General features: G+C 36.7%; 1 protein-coding gene across 1 annotated transcript in view; it reads left to right on the forward strand.

Moving 5' to 3' along the window:
• The window catches only part of LOC124718934 (glutamate-gated chloride channel), a 428,257-nt gene extending 416,222 nt beyond the window's left edge, over positions 1–12,035 (forward strand). Inside the window, exons 11-12 of the mRNA XM_047244597.1 lie at positions 400–507; positions 11,297–12,035. Of these exons, the coding sequence (XP_047100553.1) occupies positions 400–507; positions 11,297–11,440 (252 nt within the window). The 3' untranslated portion in view covers positions 11,441–12,035. The remainder of the gene's footprint in view (positions 1–399; positions 508–11,296) is intronic.
• Positions 12,036–21,592: the final 9,557 nt, after the last annotated feature.

A 21,592-nucleotide genomic window follows, 5' to 3' on the forward strand; every position in this document is an offset into this window, starting at 1 on the left:
TATGTGTTTATTTGGTGGTCATCTCTGAATACACATTTCGTCACACAAAATCACAAAACCTCAAAAAACAGTTCTCCCCTCATGAAATAATGTTGCTATCTCTCTTTCTGTGAACAGTTAAGTCAGCAGCTGCATCTTGTCATAGAAGAAATGAACTGGAATTGTCATTTCAAAGATAGGACAGAACTTTTTTTGCGTAGATAATCAAACAAAATTATCTTAGTGAGACTTTTTCAAACACGAATTGAAATGTAGGAATATATGTTTTGGTAATTAGACTTTTGTATGCTATTTGTGTAGTTCTTAGTATTTAGTTGTGTAGAATTAAATACATGCACTATTAGTAGATGTTCTAGAAATAGGTCACCTGAGATAGGCTGTTACATATTTTGTTCACAGGGTGACAAAAACAAAAGGGACACATCAGCTCCCAACGAAATAGTCACCTGCACCAACTGTGGCCCCAACCCGTGCACACATTCTGCCAACAATGGCTGTGCTACTGAGGTATGTTGGCTCTATCCTGCATATCTAGGCTGATCAGATTTTGAAATTAATTTATGTATTTCAATTTTGGTTGACACACTAGCTCGTTTTTGGTTGATGCACTAGCATTTTTTCCGTTTATAAAGCAGTGAAAGAATCATAAATGAATGAAATTCAGTTCACGTAATGGCTTCTAGAAATACAACAAATTAATTGCTCTACAGAACAATATGATAGCAAGCACAGCAACAACAACTCCAATTTGTAGTGGTATTTAATCAAACTGGGTTTAAAAGTGTCTTGACAAATGACATTACAGGCAACTTCTGTCCAACACAGAGTTCATCTGTGTTGTAAAAGGATAAATTCAGTGGCTTACACTCTGAGCAAAGTCTTTCAGTAGGCCACATTTGAATTAATGTGTAGGCCATCATGCTGACAGGATTCCTGAACACTTATTGTAATGTGTAGATGAGCACGGGGATGACAAAATTCACCCTCAGTAATGTATTGAAGGAGCTTACGAGATCTCTGTAACGATCAGGTCCTGTGTATTAGCAGAATGTCAGACTTTGTGTCCAGATTATCACAACCATTTCCAAGGAAGTAACCTCTTAGTGGGCTAGCATGGCTTTTGCACTCAGATTAACTAACTCTTCCTAATCATTTGGGGAGGGGGAGAAAAGAAGGCATAAGCCTATCAGCTTGTTTGCTTATAAGCTTTTTGTGCTGTGAGTCAAATGTTTCAGTATATTATAAAAATGTGCACTGTAGTGACCTTTGATGCTTCGAAGTCCCATGTTGCTCAGCCCTGTGACACATCAACTCTACTGACGTCTTACAGTTTTTGTTCCACTACAACTTCTTTGACTACCAGTAGCTGTTGAGAGTACTGATAATTCAGAGGAATTGAAATGACCGAAGCTACACAACAGCTCTCCAGACTATCACAGTACACATTTGTTTGTCAGAGATGGTGTTCAGATCATAACATCTCACTTGGCAATGACTGATGTGTATGTTGAAAGAAAACCTGTTTCACAAGACTGTTTGTTGTCAACCCTAGACTCACTGTCTCTGATGTTGATTCCATTCTGGCTGGAGACATTTTTGGGTTGGTGTCTGGTCTGTTGCACAAATAAATAGTTCATGCAGATTAGCGGTATAGCACATGCCTCATTTCATTTGTTGTAAAAATGCTCACGATGAAGCTGTACAATCCGTCACTACTCTGCAGATGCCATGTTCATTAGTCTATGCTAATGCAACACTTTGTGATTCACTAACAGATTTGTCATTCATCCAGTTCTTTCAGCACAAGTCTTTGGAACACACATTCGTCACATGGTTTTGTATGCTCACGGGTTCTCTTGCTGTGAGAAAATGAAAAATCAATTCACTCTGTCAAGTTCTGTATTGTACAACATAATGAAAATTCATGGTCTGTACAGTTTCGTTGTTCTATATACTCCTCTTGGCCATGGTGAAAGTACTTCAGCCACAACTTAACTTGGAACACTGCACAGGGCACAGTGGGAGGGAAAAAAAGGTGCAATACTCTACATTCACTTTCAGCAACCCATTGCACATAGTTTTCCACTTATAGTTCCGAGGTAAACTTGATGCATTAATGCTCTCATGTTACTGACCATACTGTTCCTTTTGAAGGAATGGACGCAATAAGTAGCAACAAGTTACAAGGACACTCTAAGCTCCAATTTCATGATAGTGTATTATTATAGACTAACCACCTGCACTCTGTAAATCTTCACAAGTTGATCTTATTGTTTACACTTGTATTGACAATGTAGCAATGTTCAGCTGTGGCCAATTATAAATGCACTGCACATAAGTGTTCAGAAATATTTCTCAATCTATGTGTGTACTGTTCCCCGTCTGTGCTAATCGTGTAGTAATAATCCAACGTTTTGAATGACCGGTAAGTTTCACATCATTAGCATTCCGAGTTCCTTGTACTGAAATTTTGACAGAGAGTTTATGTATTTAGTGCCCATTTTATCACATTCATGATAAAGGACTTGTATTTTGACAAGGCAGTATAAAATTTTACATAAAAGTATGAAAAAAATTACTTAAAAGAAATTTACTTAAAGATACAGTTAGGATTTTGGTTTGCATTCATATCAATACTGATACTAATATAACAATGAAAATAGTCAATTATTGATAGCATAATCTAAACTGATAGATAAAACATCTAGGAACCAAGCAGTGGCAGGGGAACACACACTACTATTACTGATACTAATTAAGAGAAAGAAAATACTTGCAATATCAGGCTAGCCAAGAAAAGTTCAGTATTTTTTCAGAACTGGCCTGTTCCACCATTGTAATTGGATAGATAAAAAAAAACTCTACTCACCAAGCAGCAGCAGGAGAACACACATATGAAGATGTTTAGATTTGCAAGTTTTCAGAGTCAGTGGCTACTTCTTCTAGCAGAAGGGTTGAAGGGGAAGGAAAGGGGTGAAGGAAAAGGACAGGTGAGGTTTAGGAAACGAAGAGAGTGCAGAAAAGTCTCCCAAAATCCTGGGTCAGAGGAGGCTTACTGGATGGGATGAAAAGGAAAGATAGTCTGTTTGGTGTAGGTCTTGCAAATAGAAATACATATGGGGCCCAACTAGTTCGCTGTGCTGATATTCAAACTGTAGTTAGTAGATATTATAAGGAATTCATCTTCCTTTCCCTTTTGTGTGTTTTGAAGCTACGTCATTTGACGATTTCCAATTTTTTACTGCAGAGGGGGCTCTTGGTGTCCTTCGGGTTATCTGTGGTGAAGGTGACAGGAAAGTAGGGACAAACCAGAAGGTGGCCAGCTTCTCTAATCGATACATATATGTGGGTGAGCCTCCCTGGCATAATCTCTTTCATCTCCCACCTGGATACATCCATCTTCAGTCAGTGTAGGGTAGTTTACTAACCAGCAGGTGCTTCTCCACACACCTCTACGTACTACTGCAGCTGGAGTTAGCATGACTTTAGAGATAATATGAGTGTCTCAGTGATGGGAAAAAGCCTCTTCCTGTATCACAGTCTGTGAGGCAGGTATCAGTCTCTGGATAGAGGTTGGGTATTGTATCATTCAGTCACAGTGGCAGCTTATCTGCCATCCAGAGCTGGTGTTGCTTCCTTCTGTGACACACAGCTGATTTGAGGCATCCTGACACACATTGTGTGTCACTGATGGTGATATCAGTTTGCTTATTGTCAGGAAATAGTGCCTCCAAATTGAAGCTACATGCTCAGTACAAGAAACACACTGGGCTGTAGTAGTTTTTTCAACTTTTGTGACTGTAGCTCTTGTGTCTGTTTGCAAATGATTGTGTTCCTTGCAGAAACTTTCTACTTCACATTCACTGCTGTTTGAAGGTCAGATCCACATAACTCGAACCCTAAGTATCTCAGCACATCACACAGCTCGAACTCCTGCTGATCTCAATTTAGTCAGAGTCTTCTAGTAATTCCCCATTTTGCAGCTGGAATGTTCAGAGTTGGACTTTTAGGTTCATTTTGAGATGATTTTCATAGTCATACATAGCAAGCTATTTGAGCGTACCTATTCAAATGTTGCTTCTTTGGCAGCTGTGCCACTGACCCAGATAAACTGAATGACATTTGAGTATAATGGCTGATCTTTGCTGTTGGTTTTACTAAGTAATGTCAAGAGCAAGTCAATTCTCCTGTTTTCTTAATACAAGGTGATCAGGGTTTAATGTCCCATCAGTGATCAGGTCATTAGAGACAGAGCAAGTGCTCAGACACAAGAAGGAAATTGGCTTTGTTCTTTTCATAGGAACCATTCCAGCTTCTGCCTTAACAATTTAGGGGAGCCACAGAAAATTTAAATCTAGGTGGCCAGTGGGGGATTTGAACCATCTTCCTCCTGAATGCAAATTGAGTGTCCTACCATTGTGTCATCTTTCTCACTGTGTGCTCTTCAATGCCTGTTCTTTAGTCAAAGGATGGCAGAGGCATGCCTGGTTTAGTGGTTGATCATCAGTCTGATCAGATACAAAGCTTGTTTGGAAATCATGAGGGTGAGGTGGGTAGGTTTTAATTAGTTAGAAATATTAATAAAAGGATAGCTATTCACTATAAAGATGATACAATGAGTTGCAGACAGGCGTAACAAAACAGTGTTACACACTGAGCGTTTGGCCAAAGCCTCCTTTAGAAAAGATAACACACACACACACGCACACACACACGTTCACACGAGCAAGCACACATCATGCACACGTGATAGATATCTTGGGGCTTCTTCAGCCAGAATGCAACTGTCATGTTGAACAAGAGTGACAATCTGGAATGGAGTGGGGAATGGGGAGGGATAGCAGGGTATGGGTGGAGGGAGAGAAGAGTGCTGTCGGGCAGAGCATGGGAGGACGAGGCTACCAAGCACATTGTTGGGAGGCTGTGAGGGAAGGGCGATGGGGGTGGGAACGGGAAGCAGAAATGGAGAGGAGCAAGGAAGGGAAAAAGACTGGTGGGTACATTGGCAAAGAGCATCCCACAGTAAGGATGAAGGGATGTGAATTCAGAGGAGGTAATAGGACAGTGGGAGTGGAGACTGTTGAGTGGAGGGTGTGGAAACAATAGTTTATCCTAATTTGAGGCCATTATAATTTTGGGAGCAGAAAATGTATTGTAAGTAACTCCTGTTCACAGTTAAGAAAAGCTGATACTGGAGGGGAGGAACTGGATGGCTCAGATTTGAAGCAGCCATTGAAGTCGAGCACGCTCTCTCACAGGGTGGCCCATTTTGCTCTCGGCCACAGTTTTGCAGTGGCCATTTGTCGTAATGGACATCTGGTTGGTAGTCATACCAATATAGAAAACTGTGCAATGATTGCAGCAGAGTTTGTATGTAACATGGCTGCTTTCACAGGTGGCCATCTGCTGAAGGTAGGATAATCCTGTGACAGGGGTGCAATAGAAAGTGCTGGGTGGATAGATTAGGCAGCTTTTGCACTGAGGTCCTTCGTAGGGATACGGTCTCTGTGGAAAGGGGCTAGGATTGGGAATAACTTAGAGACAGACTACGATGTTGTGTAGATTGGATGGGCAACAGAATATCACTTTAGGAGGGGTGGGAAGGATCTTGGGTAGGATGTCCCTCATTTCAGGGTAGGATGATAATCAAAGCCACTGTGAAGAATGTGGTTTAGTTGTTCCAGTCTGGGTGGTTTTGAGTGTCAGCTTCTTTGTAACTGGTTCTTGGGAGGATTGGGGGTGGATAGGGATATGGAACAGGAAATCTGTTTGTGGAATAGATGAGGCCGTCAGCATACTGGGCCCGGGATTTCTTGTTACTACAGATATGCCACTCCCAGGTGGCTGGGATGTACGAGAGGGTTTTTTTTTGTGTGGAAGGGATGGCAGTTCTTAAAATGCAGGCACTGTTGGTGGGTGATGGGTTTAATGCGGGCAGAGATCTGAGTGGAGCCACCAGAGAGGGCGAGGTCAACATCCTGGAAGTGGTGTCTTGGCCCTGAGTCCAGATCATGAAGATATTATCAGTGAACCTGAACCATGCCAGGAGTTTCTGGGTTTTGGGAAGCAATGAAGGTTTCCTCTAGATGGCTCATAAACAGGTTGGCATAGCGGAGTGACATGTGGGTGCCCATGGCTGTGCCAGAGGTCCCCCACCCCTTGCAGTCACTGTAATACACATGTCTCCTGTTCTGCTTCATGCCTAAGAGCAGCTAACATACTGTACCACTTCTCCCTCTGCCATACATTTAGAAAGTCACTGGGCAAGGAATTATGGACTTAGCGTTGAACTGTTCAGTTCAGTTGATGAACTACAGGTTCAGCAATAATGTAAAAGACAGGAATTGTAAGCAATACACTATGTATTTGTTAAAAAATGTTAATAGTATATTCTATTTTTTGTGGGCAGAAATTTAGGTGCACACTTTTTTTCTGGATTTTCTTGCAAAACCTGCCAAGAATATTATAGGAGCCAAAATCTTATATTTGAGATATTTCAGTCTCCGTATTCCTCTACTGTTTTTACTCTCTACAGTTTCCTTAAGCACTACAGAAATTATTCCTTATTCCTGTGATGTTTAGTGTTTAGATGTTCAATTTATTTCTAAGTTATGGTACTTTCAGTTGAGGAACTTATTTTTCCTGTTGAAGGTGTGTTTCGAAATGCCAATAACTAGAAAGGTTTAGTGCAGTAGGCATTTGCTGAAAAATTTGCAGAAACTGTTGTACGTAATCACAATGCAGTTCATTGAGAAATTTTGAGGGACACCTCAGTGTTAGATTCTGAATGACCTGGAAGACCACCTAAGCTAAATGAACAGAATTTGTTGGATATTTTGGCTTCAAGCAGCATAGCCCAGCAAAATCATTATGTAAGATGGCACAAGAAAAAGATACTGGACCTCCAATCATGTGTAAGTGGCAAGACAAACTTCAAAATTCTTTCTGTATAAAATTACAGCAGCATGAATTAAAAGAAACAGATCATGAAAAGTGAATTTGTTTTTTCAAATGGTTTACACGTTTCATTGAAAGGAATACCACTGCTATCCTTGATGTCACCTTCTATACAGACAAAGCCTGGTTCCACCTCTCTGGTCATGTTAGCACACAAAGTCCACCATTATGGTCGATGGAGAAATCTCGTCTTGTGCTTGAAATGCCATTGGATTGCGGATAGAAGTATCCAGAGAGTACATTATTGGACTTTTATTTTTTAGAGAAACTGTGAACAATGAACATTATTGTTTAGTGATCTACAATTTCACTGGCTAACTAAAGAAAAACAAAATCAACTACTCTTGGTTGCAACAAGATGGTGTTGCTGTACGCACAGCTAACACTATGGATCTTCTGGAAGAGCTTTTAGAAGAATGTGTCAACTCAGAAAACCTGTGGCTCCATCACTCACTGAATCGTACTCCATCAGACTTCTATTTTTCAGGAGTAGCAAAATCTGTAGTGCATTGAAATGGCCTGAGCACACTTTGCGACTAAAAAACTGAAATAACTGCAAATGTGAGAAGCATATTACAATCAGATGTGCAGAAAGTGTTTTCCAATAGAATAAAGTGGTTTCAGACTTGTGTAGCCACTAGTGGATGTCATTTCGTACATACTTTGTAATGGCACAGCAACTTTTCGAACACTTTGTATTACATCATTGTGTTGAGGCATTTCTAGCTCACTTCTCCTGTGTGCACAGAAAGTGACTCTTCCTCAAGAAGCTCCTTGTACTTCCTTAGAGTGATCTATTCAGCACAAGTGAGCCCAATAATGTTCTCATGACTGCCCCTCAGATGACATCACAAAGATATTTTGTTTGTAAGCTCCACAGAGACTCTGAGGGATTAAACTTCAATGACCTAGTCTAGTTTTGCAGCATATTTATCCCATTGCATTCACTGAAACATGAAGTGCCTCTTAAAAGTTTCAGTCATTAGACAAACAGCAGCTGTCATAGTGAAGGTAACTGAAATAAAGTTAACTGAACTCTTCTGTGTTCCCTAGCTGTATATTGAATTCAAGCTTCTATGAAATGTACTCTCACACAAAAGTTAAAAGTTAGATCTCTAGAAGAGATACTGCTGCTTGGATGCAAATCACATCAGTTTTGACAAGTACCTAAGTATTCCAGGATCACCTTGTGATGGAAATACTTTTTCCTCTATCTTATCTGGATTCATATTTGTGAAAATGCTTATATTGGTTGATATGTGCTATGTGGTATGATTAAAAGTAATGAATATAATGCTTATACAATCTTTGTGTGTTTAATCCATTCTTCCACTCTATTTGTTCCATAATATACAAGCTGTATAACTGCGTAGCTACTTCAGTTGCACGATGCACAGATGCACGCTCCAGCCCTTGCCCCTCTGTGCGCAATGCTCGGCAGCGATGCTACACGTGCCTACACATCGTATATTGTGACAGCATGGGAGGGGGAAGAATAGGGGGCACATTGTGAGCTGTACTTACCTGAACAGGCAGACGTGTGAGGGTAGCTGATGTTATTGCACTTACAGTAGCTTACTTACTCACCTTCACCCATCATAACAAAGCTACTGATATGCAAGAGAGCTGGAGGTAACAGCTAGTCAGTGATAAGATTCAATGATGACGTTGCTGTTCCTGGTAAAAGTGAGGAAGATTTGCAGGATTTGTTGAATAAAGTGAACTGTCTAATGAGTACGTACTATGGGTTGAGAATAAACTGAAAAAGATGAAAATAATAAAGAGTAGCAGATATGAGAGTAACAGTTAACTTTAACACAAAAACTGGAGGCCACAAAGTGGACAAAGGGAAAGAATGTTGCTACCTTGGAGGCAAAATTACATGTGACAGAAGAAGCAAGGAGGACATAAGTATCAAACATCAGTCCTAATTTTAGGAAAAACTTTCTGATAATGTAGATTTGGATCACAGCATTCTGTGAAAGGATATTGAGGAATAACTCCCGTGATACTTAAGGAAACTGTAGATAGTAAAAACTGTAGAGGAAGACAGAGGTTGGAATATGTCTAACAAATAACTGAGGACGTAGGGTGCAAGTGCTACTTCATGTTGAATAGGTTGGTATGGGGGAGAAATTCATGGTGGTCTACATCAAACCATTCAGAGGACTGATGAGAGGGAAATAGGTGGGGAAGGAAAGAATAAATGAAAAGGAAATTCAGAAACAGTACTCTTCTGTCTTTGAAAGTATCAGATCCACCAATGCCTATCACATCTGTTGGAAAGAAGTTTGTTCAGATGAAAAGGATGCCATATTTCTCCCACAATTGTCTCCTCCTCCATTGCTGCAGCTGCTGCCACAAATACAGATAATTGTCACTTTCTGTAGTTCATCATCACCATCAGTCAGTTTCTAATTACCAAAGATTCATCATTGTCACACTGTTACTTCTGAAGTTTTGATAGCTATTATGTCTTTGGACGTCCATTTGAAATTATGAGTCTATTTTTATGCACAATATTTCAGTTACTGGACATAATGCTGTAAGCAGTCATCTTAGTTGCAATCATTTGCCAGAACTTGATCAGATTTTGGGGTATTGTTGATTTCACACTACTTTTATACCCGATTTTAACTCTTGGCACAGACTACACCCTTTCTTACGAGTTTATTCTGATGTTTCTTGAAGTGTAACGCCATTGACAACTTGTTAAGGTCTCTCAAGACACAGTCAATTACTGTAAATAGCTATTGACTTAGTGGAGCTGTAGTCATAGACTAATGGATATTCTAGCAAAACATGCCACTCTTAGATTTTAGATATTTTGTGAACCAACATGTTTTTACAGTAAAAGTATACATTTCTGTGTCCAGAAAATTTTGAACTGCGAATTAATTATTCTTGAGAAGGAAAGTTGCCACTCACAATGTAGCAAAGATGCTTAGTCAACTCAGCATCTCCACTATATGGTGAGTAGCAACTTTCCTTCTCATAATATTGTTACATCCCATCCTGGATTTTCCATTGTTTCATTAGTTAATAACTCTTTATTTTTGAAAGTTTTTTATTCTACTGAGCTACAAAATTCTAAAATTCTGAAAGAAAACAAAATGTTTGTTGCATAGTAGAGATTTAGGATCTTTAAATTATTGATAATATCAATTCTCAAAAGAAAAAAAAATCCCTATTAGCAGGACTGAACTTCAGTGTGCATGTGTTTTCAATAAAGCTTAAATTTTTAATGTTTCCTTAAATACAATATTTATACCAATAGAAAACCCAGGATGGAATGTAACAATATTATGAGAAGGAAAGTTGCTTCTCACCATATAGCAGAGATGCTGAGAACTGCAGTCTCAGGCAAAGTGTGGTTTCAGTTGCCTGAGACTGCAGTCATATGTGTGAGTTGCGTTTACGTGTGTGTGTGTGTGTGTGTGTGTGTGTGTGTGTGTGTGTGTGTGTGTTGCTGACAACGGCCACTGGCCGAAAGCTGTAGGTGTGAAAATATTTTTGTTGTGCCTATTTGTGACTCAGACTCTCCACTATATGGTGAGTAGCAACTTTCCTCCTCATAATAAATATTTAACCATTATCACCAGCCACTTGTGTTATTTCCTGTACAGTAAAAATTGTAAAAATTCAAAAATAATTGTTCAATTTCATATACTTACAATGTGTGTACTAGGTACATAAAAGGAAGAAATAGTATTAATATTAGGAGAGGTAGCAGAGCAAATAGAGTTGTTCCGCCCAGCTGTTCTGACACTGACCACATATAAAATGTAATCTCTGTGGTACATGAAGTCAGTTGTCAAAATATTGCACATGAAAATAACACGGATGGACATTCACAGACTTTTTGGCCATAGATGGAGTATTTACAATAGCAATGTGAACTGCAGTGTATGAGGTTAAATAAAATACAGTAGTAGCAGGAATATATCATCCAAATTATTGGAATAACCCCTGCCACAGGTATTGCATCTGAAGATCATACATGAAAAAGGTAAGGCTAAAGTTCTTGTTGAAAAGTCAAAAGATGGATGCGAGAGAGAAACAGAAATTTCCTGCACTTTTGATCTTCATGCTTAGCCAGAATCAAAATTTTGTTGTTACTGACAAAAAAACATTTTAATTTTGATGAGTTATTATATAGTTTATATTCATCTCATTTTGTGTTGTGCATGTTGCAGTAGCATGCTCTTCCATAATGAAAGCTGACTGATCACCAAAGCACTTTGACAATGCCTGATGCAAAGCTACAAGTTTTTTTTAGTTGTGACACAGTGTCGATTGTTCCTGTGTAAACTGTATAAAGTCCTATCTCTGATTTCAGGTCCGCAAAAAGGAACCACCTCATCCCATCAGAGTGGCGAAAACAATAGACGTGATTGCGAGGGTGACCTTCCCCATTGCATATGCAATATTTCTCATATTTTTCTTTGTACATTACAAAGGGTTCTCCAATAGTTCAGAATAAGCTAGACTGCCAGTTTGGAAACCGCGTGTTCTATAAGATGCTGTTGCAGCAGCAACAACAACACGAGTGCTTTGGCAGGTAATGGCTAATGAGTGCTGAGCTGAAGAGTATAATTAATTGGTGCTTTTGGGAAAAAAATTGTACCCTGAAGTTTTAATTTATTGCTTATCTGTGAAGTGATCAGAGCCTCTTCTTCTTTTTTGTTGTTAATGGACACAACAGCTACAAGAATTGCGATTCTGATTTTGAAGATGGTGGGTGACTACTGAGACGCTTGGTCGCTATCGTAGTAACTGCTGAGTCTCGCGAGAAACGTTTCATCTTAGGGAAGTCTGTGTAAATGACTGTTAGATATGTGCTCAGTGGCTTGCCTGATGAACCGATTGTAAACTTAACTGCCAACTATAATGAGACTTATTCTGACTTGTGGTTAGCTTCATTACAAGAAGAAAGAAACCTAATAGGGTCGACGTATTTCCAACTCTTAAAATCTGGTTGTGAGTGACACAGTTCTATCATTGTTGCAGGATTGTTTTGTCTGCAGAATGTGGTGTACATCAAATCACACATTTTCTCCACTGACATGGTGGGTTTTGTAGCTATTTTTATCATTAGTGTTATTGTTGAACGACATTTATGACATGTTGATTTTTTAAAAAATACATTTGAAAATTTTTAAAACATCTTGACTGGTAAACTTTGATGTTTTTGTACATAGCATACCAATTTACAAACACCAATCATCATAGGTAACAATATTCTGTTTACCAGATTTTGATATATCAGTAATGCCTATAAAAATAACTACTTTCTTTATTATTGTGTAGACTCACTGTAGTTAACACAGAGTTTGAACAGTTTATTAAGCTTTAAAATGGGATTAAGGTGATATATTAGTGATACATTTGCAGCTTAAAATCAGCTTGTAACCATTCCTCAGACCATTGATTAAAAAAAAATAGTAATTTTTGAAACTTGCATTAACAATCTCGATGGCTTAGCAAGTGTTGCAAAATTATGGGAAGGTTTGGAGTTCGAACATTGTTTATCAAATGTGAAGATGAATAGTTGCCAGAAATGTTTCTGAAATATGTGCATCTAAATGACATCTCTCTGTTGTTAACACTGAAGGTCTGCACGTCTTTCCGACATAGAAGGTCAAACTAGGAAGTAGCAGTGGTATAACTATCAGTGGAAGTAGCTTATTGCTATGGGAAATCATTTCCCTCTCCTTGGAAACATGGGTCGCTTCACGTTTCACGATAATTCTTGAATTATTACAGAATTTCAGATAGCCCTGTCACATTCTTTTCTGTCACTATACAGTCTGATGATCTGTCCTTTCACAACAGTTAGATATTGCAGAAAACAGTTGTGCATAAACAAATTTAGGGAGTGGACTGACTGAGATATTTGGGTTACAACATACTTTGCAGAAGACACAGCTCTACACATACATGAAAATAAAATTTCTTTGGTGAGGTATAAGAATTTTTAACACATGAACTACAACTGAAATTCGCTATCTTAGTTAAGCATGTGCATTAACAATGATTTTATTAGTTTTATTGAAATTTATGAGGCTCTCCACTTTTGGCTAGTTGATGAATGACAGATCAATAATTGTTTATGGATGGGTGTATTGGCTGGTGGATGGTGTAAAATGTCCATACTACATTCATCGGACATTATTCAGAAATAACCACATTTTTATAACAGCTTTCATTGCATCATTCAAAAAATGTTTCACATCCATTTCTACAGTTGCTTAAATTTTCTGCTGTACTAAAATTACCAGCTTTTTCTTCTTTTGTGTCTTTAATTAATTCATTCACTCTTTCTTCATTTTTAATGAGACTTGAGTTCTCAAGGGTATTGACTGTTCACAGCTATAACATCATTTTTATCCAGTGGGAACTAGTTGCCTAGTTGCTGAGAAAGATTTTTTTTGCCAGAATTTTCTAAACAAATAGCATAACAGTATTTTGCTTATGCAAATCAAATTAGTGATGGCACAAAAGAGAAAGGCAGACCTTCAGTTAAATGGTGCAGAGTATTACTGCAATAATGCAACAGAGAAGATAGTTGGAGGTAGCAGATTCATTCTTCTTCTTTTTTTCAGTTCTAGACTTATTAACGTCTTTTGTATCGTGTTTATGTGTACATCTTCATTTTGAAGCACTGTTTCTGCTCTTTGATGTGAGTTTATATCCCCAGTATCATTTCCATCATTCCATTGTTTGATTCTGTGAAGTGTTTTGTCATGACAGAGCCTAGTTATTTGTGTTAAATAATATTTTGTGCATTGTCATTTTCCCTGTTTCATAGTATGTTCCTTTGTCCTGTTCTGAGTAGTTCTTCGCAGCTTATGTTTATATACAAACAGAGACATAAAATGTATATTTGTATAACATACCTGCCAGAATATTTTTATTTGTAATGTTGAAATATGTGACGTGATATGATATGACAAATGTGACATAATTTGTGAAAATGTTTATATTGAAAATTGTCTTTTATCTAGAGTGGAAGGAAGCATTGAGGTTACTTCAGGTTTTAAGAATATACATGTTTGAATAATATTGAGCAAATGATGACAGCTTTTAATTTTGAAGTTAACTCTATATCAGTCTCTATGAAGTTTGTTCCTGTAAATTTGTGATCATGTCTCAGAACATGACACCATGGAAAAATATTCACACTTGTAATTCTAGCATGATAGAACGGTGCTCTTGAAATAGGAGTGGAAATATTCTTACTACAAGTTTACTGGACAGTCTCTGGACCAACACAAATATTATGTATCCTGCACTATTTTCAGATCTCAGAAAGTTATTGCACTTCTCTTGGGCTTTGAAACAAAGTAGAAGTTCACTGCTTAGCATGTAGTCATAGATAGTGGAAGATATTTGCTTTGAGGTTTGAAGTGTTTCTGCTACTTGTCATAGCACTGATGTGGCAATCAATTAAATACAGAATTAAAAGGAGTTACTTAATTCAGATACAAAAGATTGGTGAAACTGCAAAAAAAAATTTCTAAATTGTACGTTTCTCAGTGAAAAGAAACATCTGTTGTAAATACCATCTCATTTATTTCTCCAATAGTTATGCTTCAGGTTCCATTGTGAGAAACTGCATCCTACATACCACAATTTTGCCAATTTATATAAGATTTTTTTAGGTCTTAAATAAATGTTATTTTATTTTTAATTTTGGACAGAAGTTGGAGCCCTCAACTGAATAATTGCATCATAACAAAACAATGTATCTTAATTAGAATATTCCAGTTTTAACAACAGAAGCATTTCATAGAAGTTTTCCATTGCAGCTTCTCATTTGCAAAATATATTTCATACTGAAAGTATGCATGTATTAAAATTGACAATGTGCAATTGCACATTTTGCAACCCATTATGGAAAGCATGGTTACATGCTGCTTACTGCAGATTCTGTTCTTATTCAATTCATCCATTCAAACTATCTAATCCACTAAGAACAAGCACTGAATGTTGGTATCCCCATATTGTAACAATATCATGGAACAATTTAGAATATGTGCATCTCTTATGGCAGATGTTGTTTTAAATTCATTATGCCTAAACTTCCTTGGCTTAACTTTATTCAGTCTGAAGTAATATTCTTTTCCTACAATACCCTTAATACTATGCACATGTTGGGCATTCTTGCTGTATTTGTGCTGCCCATAACAGGATTTAAAGCAAAAGATCCATGTCCCACTCTAATCATTGTACCAAGTTGTTGTTGCCATCTTCAGTCCAAAGACTCGTAGCTTTCCATATGTCAGTAGAGCTACGTTTCCTCAGGAGATGTAACAGCTTGCTTTCAAGTGTTCCAATGAACCAAAGTTACAATGCCAAATGTTACAAGCACAGGTCAGTCAATCATCAAGACTGTTGCCCCTACAGCAACTGCTGCCACTCTTGATGAAGTTCAAAATTAGTCTAGCTTCTCCACAGGGTGCAGGTGCACTTGCAACATGATGATACTCACTCCTCCTCTCCCCCCCCCCCCCCCCCCCCCCAACACCAAACTGCAATTCTCTTTCCAATATCACACTGTTGAAGTGCACATGTATTGTTAAAAAAAATTAGAAGTAATGTTGCATCTTAAGACCCAGTGTGCCATTTACAGAACGTATACATTGTAATTTGTTAGGTCTGTGTTGCTAAAGCGGTTTTAAAGCAACCATCATCTGGAAGCATATCATATGACTTTTTGAATATATCTTAGTTCATGTTCTTTCATCATCATCGAATCACAGTATTTTGTTATGGAATGCTACTTTCTCTTTTCTTGTATTATATCTTTTCCGCTGACTCCCTCTTGTGCATCCTTTGCAATGTAAGTATTATTCCCCTTTTTTCTACAAGGAACATGTGCCTCTTCCTTAGCACAGAGCCAAATATGAAACTAGTATTAAATTCATACATTTCCTTTCAGTTTTCTCCATTAAGTGCTTTTAACAAAAAAAGTCATTTTGAATGGGGTATTTTTGTTTCCTTTGCGTTCAACTGTAAAGCTCAGCGTGGCAATTCATACTTGCTATACTATTACAGTAGAAATGTGTGTTGTAACCACATACATTTTAAAAATTAAATATCCACAAGTAAAATATCTTGCTGAACATACTGATCACTTATCAATTGTGAAAACTATCAGAATTGTTACAGTGTCCAAATTTACTAAACACTAAATATGTGATAGTCCTCCTTATTAGGCTTCTCATTCTGTTCTGTTCAGCCTAGTTACCATAATATGTGACACACTTCCAATGGTAGTATTGCTCTTTGCATTTAGATGTGATGTGCATTGCATGAACACTAATGTGGTTTACTGACTCCTTGTAAAGCTGTTACTTAGGTCTTGATCAGTGAAGCAATTTCTCATTTAATATTCTCGTTTAATATTCTTCCTTTGTAGGCAGAGTTTGTGTCACACTTCGTAAGAGAAGAACCTTATCGCCTGAAAATGGAATTTAGTCTAACTATATTCTGACTTTGTTTTCATAAGTATTAGTCTGCAGATCTCTCCTCCATCCCCCTTTCACCCCATTTCTACCTCATCAGTAATGATCAACATCTGCAACTAAATTTGATAAGATTGTTACTCACTTGAAGCCGCTGCTCAGTTATGGCATATCACACAAAAACAGTAATTCCATTCAATCGTGTCCACTTCTTGCATCATGTGTGACATTATTTCTATCTAGTGTAACAAAGGCTTTATTTACTTCTTCATATTCCAAACAAAGAAGCAACTGTTTCACAAGTAGTGATGTATTTTCTCCAACATTCTACCAGGTGATGTTTTGCCAACTAAATGTTTCTCAGTAGCGCACTGTCGAGGAACATGAAAATCCAAATTCACTATGAATGACTATTCTGTTTATGATTGTCTAATTTAATTGATAATTATGATGAAATAATTGAGCTGTATCACTTGTTTGCAGACAAATTTATCCTGTTCGATGTTTGCGGGTTATTGGGTAAATCAGTAGGGAAATATAAACTGAAGTCTATAAGTGCTAAAATCTTATATGCGTTACACTGTGAGTGCTGAGTAATGAAGAGGTATATAATGAAATACACAGGAGGGCCACAGAAAGAGAGAGAGTGATGGGAGGGCATACAATTTGGAAAACATGGCTGCTTATACACACATTCTGACATATAAACTTTATGCAGTACCAGTATCTTAAGATATATTCTTTTTCTCAGAATAAAAATGTGTAGCTGGAGTTAGCATAAACAAAACTATGCAAAGTGCTCATGTTTCATTGCATGTAAACATTTTGTTTATAATATAAGATAAACTGATATTTTCATCAGTAGTCTAATTTTGTCCTCTTCAATATTTGATCAAAATATATTTATTGAATGCAATAGCAAAACACCGAAAACAGTTGGTATTTTCAACAGCGAGTGACGATAGCTGGTGTGCTGTCTTCAAAGTCACAGAGACATCCCAGATGAGCTGTTCAGCCTAGCCATCAGAAATAGATGGTTTTCTGTGTGTTGCTTTATATTTTACTGAAAATTTCCAGATTCAGAGTTAAAATGCAGACTGTAATACATTCTATTCTGGTTGTAATTATAATATAACAGGTGGGCAATGAAATTTGTTACTTTGTGATCAATAATATTATATTGTGTTCGATTACCAAAGATACCTTGAAAATTGTATCTGTTTATTTTCCAAATACATTCAGAGAATGAGATAAGTTAAATCCCTGATGGATGTAAGATGGTTGTGATTTCCCCTTAAAACACATCTTTGAGCCTCACAGCAAATTTCCCCATCTCATGGAATGACTTAGTACTTCATTCTGACATAGGGGCTCCAATAAATTGTGGTTTTCTACAAGCCCAACAAAATTTAGCAGTTCCATTTATTGTTATACATTTAGTTAAATAATCTCATGAACAAACAAAAATGTGGGAAGACAGCCATTCACTTGCAGATGTTTGAGGGGTGATGTGTTGTAACAGTCCAGAAAACTGAACTGTAGTACAAAAACTAATACTGCACATCACTCATCAGTCATTTAAACATTCCTGCAATTCCTCATTTTTGTTTTCAACCTGGAACCTCTATAAGTATCAGCAGGTGATATTATTTATTGACTGTGAATTTTTGCTATTGTAAGTTGTTGAATGGAGAAGGCTTTTCTTCTGAGGGTACGACAAGTGATGTTTCAGGAGTGAATATGTAGTGTAGAAAGTTCTTCTGTTTGTTCAACCTATTAGTGTCAGTCCCACAGAAGTTGAAATTTAAATCTATTGTCAAAGCAGCAACCCTCTTTAGTGCAGGATTTACATTTTTTGAAGGCTGAATATTCAGATGCTAATGAAGGTATGTCATTTGAAATTCACCAAGACTATAGCTGACAACTCTTAAAGCAAAGCTTCTAATATCACTGTGCCTTTTCTGCTTTCTATATCACAGTATCTATTTTGTATCAAATAAAACACATCAAGAGCCTCCAAAATAATTTTTTATTGATTTACTCTTGGTATATAAATCACTTTGTATCTAAAATTGAAGGTCTTGCAGAAAATATGAAATTAAATATAATGAGATAAACATATGTTTCTTGTTACTTTTAAAAGTCTGTTTTGTAGCTTGCAGTTCAGCAAATGTTTATGATAATATCTGTTGCTTGCAAGATTTATACACTGTGACATGTCTATTTAATTAGACCACCATAGAGCATGAACCTTCACTACTTCCTCACCTGAAGTATGAAGAGTATTTGAAAAAAATTGTATGTACAAGAAAACTGTCTAAAATAAAAATTGTGTAACTTATATAATCTGTACATTAGCACCATTTATTATCATGATAAATTTGTTGTTTCATCATTGAATTGTGCACTGCCTGTGATATGTATCAACTGTTATGGTTTATATAATTTAAATGTGTTTAATGAGGATTTAGTTTATATGCATGTTGGAAAAAGTGTTGTTAGATTTATTGTTACACAAAAAGACAGAATGACAGAGAAAATGAATGTTGCAAATGTTGATGACAAAGTTATTAAGTATTTAAGTTTAATTGTACTCACTTAACAACTGTTACCATAATTTGACTGAATCTCTCCTATGTAAATATTTGTTTATATATTACAACTAAATACAAATTTTAACGTATTGTATATCTTCTTTGCACTCCACAATGTATTACCCAGAGTAAAATATATAAAGGAAATGTTTGAATTTTACTCAATGTTCAGGCAAAGCAATAAAACAGCAAGTACTACAGACCTGCGATTATGTAATATTCATGTAGTGAATTATGATGCTTTCCAGCAGGTCCACAGTGTGATAACCCAAAAACACTGAATATTCAGTAGCAATCTCAATATTTATCTTGTTGATAATTGCAGTGGGTTACTGTAGTCATCAGGGAAACATTTCATTTCTTCATTTGCTGAGCAAACTAACAGCATTCCCAAATTGCAGAATTTTCTTAGTTCAATGTGGCATTTATGTAGTGTAGGTAATTGGAAAATACAATAAACAAATTTTTTAACTTTTTTGAACCTAAATTTGACTTTAAAACAGCAAATTAATTATACAAAAGGTAGTTTTAAAGTAAAATAATTAAAGTATTTGAAAAGTTTTGAAGATAGGGATAATATATTTTATTCTTAAATTTTTTCAGCCTGCTCATCGAAATCTGCACTTTGATGCTGTGAAACTGTTTTGTCTCTTACTTTGAAGAGCAGTGATGGTAATTCAGCAGCAGCATTGCATTTACACTTCACTATTTATAAGTTCATGGCCTGATAGTTCTCGTAATATTCCTTCTTCATCCTCACTAGACAGAATGACTTTGGAATGTACACGTATCTAACTTATATCTGCTATGTAGACCTTACTTTTTTTTCTCTGACAGCTCAAAGTCCCTTTCACTAGGTAAGTAAATGTGCCATAGTATGATGAAATAACACTTAGTATCATCAACAGACAAGAGTGTAATACAAGGGTTATCTCATTTTTTTCTGGACAGTAATCTGAAAATAAAGTTTACAAGCAGGAAGCCACTTTACAGGATTCTATGGATTCCATTGTTAGTGGCCACATAACACATAAAGGAAGTGCCAATGTTGCATGTGTTAATTCTGAGAATGTATACAAAAAACTGCTAGAGATAAGAGATTGCTTCATTTAGTAGCTTCGGAGTGGCCAGTGCTTGTCCAGTGTCCAAATGTTACCAAATAGCAACTACACTCTACACTTCTTATTCCCAATTGGAATCTTAATAGTGTAAGCTTCAGTCCGCTTTATTCTGATGATGTCTTACAGACAAGTATTATTTATTCATTTTTTGAAGCAGTTCAATCACTCATTGAATGCTTGGTTCATTTTCGACAAAGCTGATTGAAATAAAATGGTTAAATCTCTATTAAAGACCTTGGAATATATGTCATGAGGGAGGATTGATGCCTCTCTTCACACATTACCTTCTATTTAATCATTATGTCTCATCTACTGTGTTTATTACACCTTGTTAGGAATTTTATGGTGAGAAAAATGACCAGTATCTTTTTGGAACTTCCTTACATGGCCCCTGCCAGACACTAACACACTTTCGGCACTATTTCATATGTGATCCCATGCTTACCTTGCTCATAAAAGTGAGGTAATCCAAAGTTTTCCCAATCTCAGTTGCCAAGATCATCCTCATAATCACAATCTATCTAATTTTCAGATAACCTGGCAGGCCTACTCTTCTTGCAGTGGAAAGCCTCAATTTTGAAATCATGAAAATGCCAAAAAAAGGTGATGCTCTTGCATTCACTGCTTTGTAATTTCACATTATACTCAAGAAAGTACTATTTGATTAGTGCAGGAAACCATTGGTAATGGTTATAATTATGAGTACATTCTTTCTATTAAATTAATCCAAATAAAAAGAAATTTTTGTTGTACTCATGTAACTTGAAAAAAAAGAAAAACAAGAAATTGAAAAATCACTGTTTTAGTGTTATTCATTGAATCATAACAGCACCAGTGTAAGTGATACACACATAACCAGCAACTTTACTAGTGAGTAAGATTATGTTTCTTTTTGCTGTATACAGCTTACAAAGTACTCACCACTATTCATTTTTCTTTTGACAGTGCAAGTTTTCATATATTTTCCATTGGATTTTTTTTTTCTTCCGTAACTGGATTTTGTATTTACATGGTAATCAACTTCTTGCTTTCTAATGTTTCAATATTCTATCGTTAATATGAATAACAATGAGATTATACTCATCTCGTATTATAAAACTCTAAAATAATGTTGAGATAAACAAAGTATAAGATGCTGTCTACATTTTTATGTTGCAGAGTTGAAAATAGATAGTTTAAAATATTATTCCGTTGGCAGCAACAAAGTTTACAGTTCATCTTCTTTGAGTGTAATTAATTCCATCTGATAGAACAGAGTAGTACAGACTCAAAAATGAGTGGCTTTGTATAGATGGCTGTGGGTGGTGAGGGGTATATACAACTTACTACACACTTTAACAAGTGTTGACAGTGGCATGAAGTGTCCAAATGCCCCAGTAGCTCATTCGTCCTAAATGTGTGGGAGAGCTCCCTGTGACATTAACCCCCATCAAGAGAAAAATGTTCCCAG

This window comes from Schistocerca piceifrons, chromosome 10 (genome assembly GCF_021461385.2).
Source record: "Schistocerca piceifrons isolate TAMUIC-IGC-003096 chromosome 10, iqSchPice1.1, whole genome shotgun sequence".
Lineage (NCBI taxonomy): Eukaryota > Metazoa > Arthropoda > Insecta > Orthoptera > Acrididae > Schistocerca > Schistocerca piceifrons.